Source organism: Nicotiana tabacum, chromosome 24 (genome assembly GCF_000715075.1).
Source record: "Nicotiana tabacum cultivar K326 chromosome 24, ASM71507v2, whole genome shotgun sequence".
Lineage (NCBI taxonomy): Eukaryota > Viridiplantae > Streptophyta > Magnoliopsida > Solanales > Solanaceae > Nicotiana > Nicotiana tabacum.
In genome coordinates, this window is record NC_134103.1 from 93,660,386 (window position 1) to 93,667,564 (window position 7,179).

A 7,179-nucleotide genomic window follows, 5' to 3' on the forward strand; every position below is an offset into this window, starting at 1 on the left:
GAGATTTATAGCTCTCTCAGCATCTTGGTTAAAAAAATGAAAAGATGGCAAAGTTTGAGTTGTCTCTGGACATAGATTGCTACCTGCTTCTGAAAGAGAGACTTGAGGGTCTTTGCTCATTCATAAAAGGGGAAAAAAAAATCAAATTTACCCTTGTTATTAACTTTCGTTATACTTCTCGTCTAAATTTATCCTTACTATTAACAATCAATAAAAAATATCATTTCAAGCGAGCTCATCTCTTTGCCACATTTCTACTTTCAATTGCCCTAATGTCGGGGCAGATGCGAATTACAAGAATAAATCTAGCAGTCTATATTCTATCATTTATTTCTTAGTTCTCTTTTCTAGTCTTCTATAACTTACATGCTGCAATCTTTTTTACTTTTGATAGTGATTCGAACTTTTGAAGTGGACTTATCCTCTACCAAAGTGTACACTCACATGGCATAGTGTCAAGTTGAGATAAACAACAGCTGCGCTCCGGTTCCAAATAAATTGAGGTCGGCTATATTGAATTTTTACTTATCATGTCTCTCCATTTAAGTTCAACTATCAAAGTTGAGATAAGAATACCAAAAATCTCAAATGGCATAAAATACTTTCGTACTGTCTGCTATCATTCAAATCCAGACCCCATATCCCAGAGAATGCATAAGACGAAAACAGAAAGACTCGAAAGAGATTTACAAATTTGGCCTCATGTACTGAAAAATAGGCTTCAACATGTCATTCAATAAAGTGTGAGCTTTGGAAATGGTGAGATTTACCAATCTCAGATGACGCAGATTCAATTTTTGACATCCAAATTTATTGTTTGACGCAGCATTTATCATTTATCACAATCATGACAGTTAACTGCATAATTCAAACAGATTCAGCTGCGAAATTACTCTTCCAATGCATATAACTGGGGAACAAAAAAGTTCTATCAACATTGTCAGATTCTCACTGGAGATCTTTCACCGAATAATGAATTAAACCTAATAGAGATTGTATCTTCAAAATATGTTATTTTGTATACAACTTTAACGTACGAACTATTAGTAGAAAGTACCTTCCTTTTACGAGTGTTTTTGCCTTCTCAAGTGAAGAACCCAGAGAGGATAGAATGTTTACAATCTAGAACTTGCAATAAATAAGACAATAACGATGATGATGATTCATAACTTCATGATACCATTTTGATTTTAATGGTTTTGCTTATGCTATTGCAACTTTAAGAGTTTAATATACTTCCTCTCATAACTTTCAAATGTAAACTACCAGCTTTTAGCATTGTTGCTTATTATAACAACCCTTGATGCTTCTGCACATAGAACTCCACTGCTAGAAAATCTTGGAAAGCTAACATACTATTTAAAAGAAGAAAAACTATATCCAGTTTGAAAATATAGAGTAAGATAACTTAACTGGTATATCTAAAGAAAGAAGGCAGAACCAATAGTTCAACATACTGCATTTCTCATTAGATAAATGAACACAATGACAAAAGAAGACAAAAGAACTTGTTTGTATACGGGGACATCAGAAATAAATTTCGGAGGTCACTTTGAAATTAAGTACTGCAAAAACAAGAAAAGAAATCAACAGGATCAACCAGCAGAGCTCTTAGAATCCTCGAAAGTGTGAAGACACTTACTCGGTCTCCCTCCACTCAATAGCGCCTTAAATGTAAGAGTAGGGGTATCAATATACTAAATGAAGCTTGTTTATTGGTCCGCAACAAGAATAATAGGTACAAGAAAATTGGTAGTTTATGTTGTGAGTGGGGAAGTCTCTCAAGCTTTAGGCTTGAGGGCCTTGACAGTCTCCCAGGTGAAATCAGCTTCATCACGGCCAAAGTGACCATAAGCAGCAGTCTTCTGGTACCTGAAGTTACCTCCTCTAAGCAAGTCAAGGTTAATTGCAATCATTCCAGGCCTGAAGTCAAAGTTCTCCTTGATCAGAGCCAAAATATCCTTGTCTGGAATGGTTCCGGTTTTGTAAGTGTCAACAAAAACGGAGAGTGGTTCAGCAACACCAATTGCATAAGAAACCTGGACAATGCAGCGGCGAGCAAGTCCTGCTGCGACCACACTCTTTGCTGCTTGTCTCACAATATAAGCACCACTCCTGTCCACCTTGGTCGGATCTTTCCCTGAGAAGGCACCTCCACCGTGAGCACCCCAACCTCCATAGGTGTCGATGATAATTTTCCTGCCAGTGAGTCCAGCATCTCCATGTGGACCACCAATCACAAAGCGACCTGATGGGTTGAGGTGGAAGATGGTGTTCTCATCAAGGTACTTCGCTGGGATCACGGGCTTTATCACATGCTCTTTCAAGTCCTGGGCAATCTGCTCATTTGTGACACCTTCATCATGTTGAGTTGAGATGAGAACGGTGTGAACTCTAATAGGAACCATGGCGCCATTGTCATTCTTGTACTCAACTGTAACTTGTGTCTTGCCATCCGGTCTGAGCCATGGGCAAGTCTTGTTCTTCCTCACTTCGGTAAGCTTGGCACCAAGCTGAGTAGCCAAAACATGGGTAAGAGGCATGAGTTCAGGAGTTTCATCTGTGGCATAGCCAAACATGTGACCTTGGTCACCAGCTCCAATTTCTTCCGGTTTCTTGGTAAGATGACCATGGACTCCTTGGGCAATATCAGGGCTCTGCTGCTCAATGTTGACAAGGACTTTGCAGTGGTCAGCATCAAGGCCAACATCAGCTGAGGTGAACCCAATGCCTCTGCAAGTGTCGCGTACTATCTTTTCATAGTCCACCTTGGCCTTGGTTGTTATCTCTCCAAAGACCATGACCATGTTTGTCTTTGTGCAGGTTTCACATGCAACCTTGCTCTCTGGATCTTGTTCTAGGCAAGCGTCAAGAATGGCATCTGACACCTGGTCGCAAAGCTTGTCGGGATGCCCTTCGTTAACTGATTCTGAGGTGAACAAGAAAGTCTCCATGTCTAGCTGATAAAATTAAAAAATATGTCATCATTTCTATCTCAAAAGAAATTCACGAGAAAATGAGGCAAGCTGCTCATAAACATGTCAAAACATTAGAATTCCATCAACTTAAGGGGACATATCTAAACAACTACTATTACACCTCAATTCAAAACAAGTTAGGGTCGGCTATATGAATTCTCATTGACAATGTCTAATTAAGGAAAAGAGAACTACACTTTGTGGAATAAAATGATGAATATTGAAGTTCAGATCAACAACATGTCTTCTGCCCCGTTTTCATTGCTTTAAATTTTTTCAAAGACAGGTTGATTTACTTGATCTAAGTTCCCAATATCCAAGAAAAATTGGAATGATTTCATTTTAAGCTCATGATATAACGTATTTCATTAACAATTCTTCATTTGCCATCATTTGCACCGAATTAACCAAATCCATTGGCCAAAAAGTCATATTTGTAACAGGATCCAACTCAATGTACTGTACAAACCAGTTTAGCAATGAGATCCGAGTAACATAGTATGACAATTACAGTTAATTTTAGCAGCTAAAAAGTCAAAAATCATAAAAATTAACAAAAGTTTTCCGCTTTACTAACGAGATCTAAGTACTACGTCAAGCAATAGCAGAAAATAACGTAACAAACATATGAATAACATCAAAACATCGCTTTGAAATAAATCAAACAAAAACATCAACAGCAGAAATGATGATTTAACTGAAATCTATGAAAAGTCATAGATGCATGCAGAATATATACCAGATTTAAATCTAATGAAACAAAAAAATAAAGAATGCAATAGTAATTCAGCGTAATATATTTGAAAAATACTGACCTTTAAATGGAAAAAAAACTCTAGATCTGTGGAAAGATTGAAGAAGAAATGAGAGAAAAGTGAAAGAGAGAGATGCTTATTTGTGTATGGGCAGAGTTGTGAAGTTTTAGGGGAAGTATATATAGAAGCTGAATTATAGGAGAAAAAAGTGGCGTGCCACCAATGACTCGCTCTATTTCTTCTCACTTTCCCATAGGAGTTTTTACCAACCAACCCAAGTGGGACCTCGGATCTGATTAGCGATTGTATTAATTTACTAAATAAGGAATATAAAATTGAATCATTTAAAAGGAATTAAGAAAGTACTCCGTGATTTCGAAAACTCTTATCTCTCATTTTATAAATTCAAGAGTAAATTAATTATTTTTATTCTTTTCTACCCTTAATATTAATTGTTCTTGTAGACTACAAATACCTTAATTATGATTAAGTATTAAATGAAGAGAGATTATATCTTAAGACATAAATAAGGGTAAAATAATCAAAATCATTTTCTATTTAATATTTTCTTAAGGGACGTGTAAAAGAAAAACACGACAGATAATTTGAGACGGATGGACTAATAAGAAACTCTATTTAATAACATTAAGTGCTAATCTTAATTATATTGATAGAGTAAGAAATTCATTACATTTCCATGCATATAACTAAATTCTTATGAAATCAAGGTTATTCTTATGTTTACAATAAATCAAATAATACGTATGTAATGTACATGCTTAACTTACCTACACAACTTTCAGAATTTTCAGAATACAATAATATTATTCAAAGTTGAAGAGGGAGTTTAACTTTTAAATTAAAGTTGAGGTGTGTATTTAAATTAAATATTGCTTTGTCCATTCACAAAACTTTCACTTTACTACTTCAGCTTCAAAATCTTAGTAACTTTAATTTCAAATAATTTTTTTTAATGTTAACTCGAATTATCCAAACGCCTATATATTCTATTACTGATAAAACGACTTTAATACGATTTAAGCAGGAAAAAATGTCCATATAAATTCAAATAAATGAAATGAAATTATAGTTGATGAATGAGATCTCTCACCAACTTTCCTACCTTAGGATGATCCTCTTTGATACTGTGTAACCAATCATGAAAGTACATTTGCTTTTCTATTTTTGGATGTGCGCAGTGCATTGGCTGCTTCTACTTCTAAGATTTTTATTAAAGAAAAAAATTGGTTGAAGTTGGTGAGGGTATGGGTTTGTTTTTGTCTTTTTCCTTTGAGACCTTGTACATCGTGCATCAAGAATTGTATATATTTGTTAAAAAGTCATTGATTTATAGATAACTTTAGCCTTTTCAACCCACCTTGAAATGGTTGTTAGATGTCACTTCACTTTTGACAAATTATGTGGTGGTTGTGTTTTTCTTTTTTTCTTTTCGACAACTTGTAGTTGTTGACTATTTGTTTTAACTTGATGATTTGTGATTTAGATAAATGTATAAAATTAGAGGAGAGGATATGAGTAGGTGGTACTTTCTAAGTCAAATTTTTTTGTTTAAATCAATTCAATTGATTTGCTCTGGTCAGAAGAATTCTTTTGATTCACACCGATATTTAGTTACATGAAAAAAAAATCAAATAAATGCTAAAATTGCAAGTTCAACGCTCGTTAAGAAATTGTTTCTCAATTTTTGAAGTTATCTTTCAATGCGAACAAAGTATTGGAAGAAAGAAGAGACAAGATAAATAGTTCAAGTACCTTAAGTGGGAGCAATTAAAATTCGCGAAATTTGTGATTAAGAGAATATAAAGGTGAGAAGAAAATAAACATAATATTATGAAAGAAAGCAGAAATCTTCATTTGTTGAAGGGAAACAAAGTAAAAAACAAAAAGGCATGCACTGAATGAAGGGGCGGAGCTAAAAGCTCGTATGCAACCCAATAAGTTTTGCTTAAACAATATAAAAAAATATAAAATATGTATAACTATTGAATTTAGAACCCAGTTATTAATATTTAAAATCATCATTTTAAAATTCAGAACATATAAAGTTAAAATATTGTCTCCGCCTCGACGACCGAATGCGTGGCACGTAAAGTGTAACATGGAGCGGGTAAGGAAACCAGAAATGAGTAACTAAACAATGATATTAAGGCAGATCATGGAAAGAGTAATCTTAAAATGTCTTGTTGGTTGGCTAATATTGTATCCTAGAGGGCCAAGCTATAAATTTTTTTGTAGTATGCAATTAATTACCCTACTATAATATATAGTATTGCATGTTACGTTGGATCTGTCTTTTTACTTTGTTTCTTTCTCAGTTTTTGCCCCGTCTTCTCTGAATCCTTACTGGTTTTCTTCATATACAGTGGATCTTTCCATAAGAGACCGTGGTAAGGCAATATTCATTACCAAAGGGTCAATAGAAACTTCCTGGAGAATGCCAGAAAACTAGTGTATTATCTCAAAAAGGAATGTCTCTTATTTATTCGGAAAAGTTTTCTTCTTCACTTCATAAAGAGTAAGAAAAAGAGATTGGACTAACGCACACAAGAATTAGGGAATCTTAAGAGGATGTACCAAAAAAAGACACTATTTATCGACAACTAGCTGTTTTAGTTATGCTATCAAAAATAATCAAAATATTTTACCGATGATATACAATATTCAAAAAATATAGGCCAAAAAAGATTTTTTTCAATGAGTATTATTGCGATTCGTTGAAAATACATTGATGGGGCAATATACAAAATCTGACGAAGTTTGAAGGAGATAACTGCTGCGCATATCCTGCTCGGTCTCCCAAGTCGCTTTCTCGACCGGATGACCCCTCTACTGAACCTACACTGAAGCGATATTCTTTGACCTCAACTTTCGAACATGCCTGTTCAAAATGGCCAATGGCTCCTCAACATAAGATAGGTCCTTGTCCAACTGGACTGAGCTGAAGTCTAATACATGAGACGGATCGCCGTGATACTTCCGGAGTATGGAAACATAGAATACTGGATGAACTGCAGAGAGACTAGGTGGTAGTGCAAGTCTGTAAGCCACATCTCCAACCCTATCAAGAATCTTAAAAGGCCCGATATACCTAGGGCTCAACTTGCCTTTCTTCCTGAACCTCAAAACACCCTTCATGGGCGAAACTCGGAGCAAGACCCATTCCCCAACCATGAATGCAAGCTCGCGAACCTTCCGATCCGCATAACTCTTCTGCCTGGATTGGGCTGTACGAAGTCGATCCTGAATCAATTTAACTTTCTCCAAGGCATCCTGAACCAAGTCTGTACCCAATAGCCTAGCCTTGCCCGGCTCAAACCAACCCACTGGAGAACGGCACTGTCTACCATACAAAGCCTCATACGGCGCCATCTGAATGCTCGGCTGATAACTGTTGTTGTAGGCAAACTCCACAAGTGGCAAGAACT

At 35.7% G+C, this 7,179-nt stretch overlaps 1 protein-coding gene across 1 annotated transcript; it reads right to left on the reverse strand.

Moving 5' to 3' along the window:
- Nucleotides 1-1,699: 1,699 nt before the first annotated feature.
- LOC107807060 (S-adenosylmethionine synthase 2) lies at nucleotides 1,700-3,882 on the reverse strand. The gene is given in 2 exon segments (NM_001325798.1): nucleotides 1,700-2,960; nucleotides 3,794-3,882. A coding segment is annotated over 1 exon segment (1,173 nt). The 5' UTR covers nucleotides 2,955-2,960; nucleotides 3,794-3,882; the 3' UTR covers nucleotides 1,700-1,781.
- Nucleotides 3,883-7,179: the final 3,297 nt, after the last annotated feature.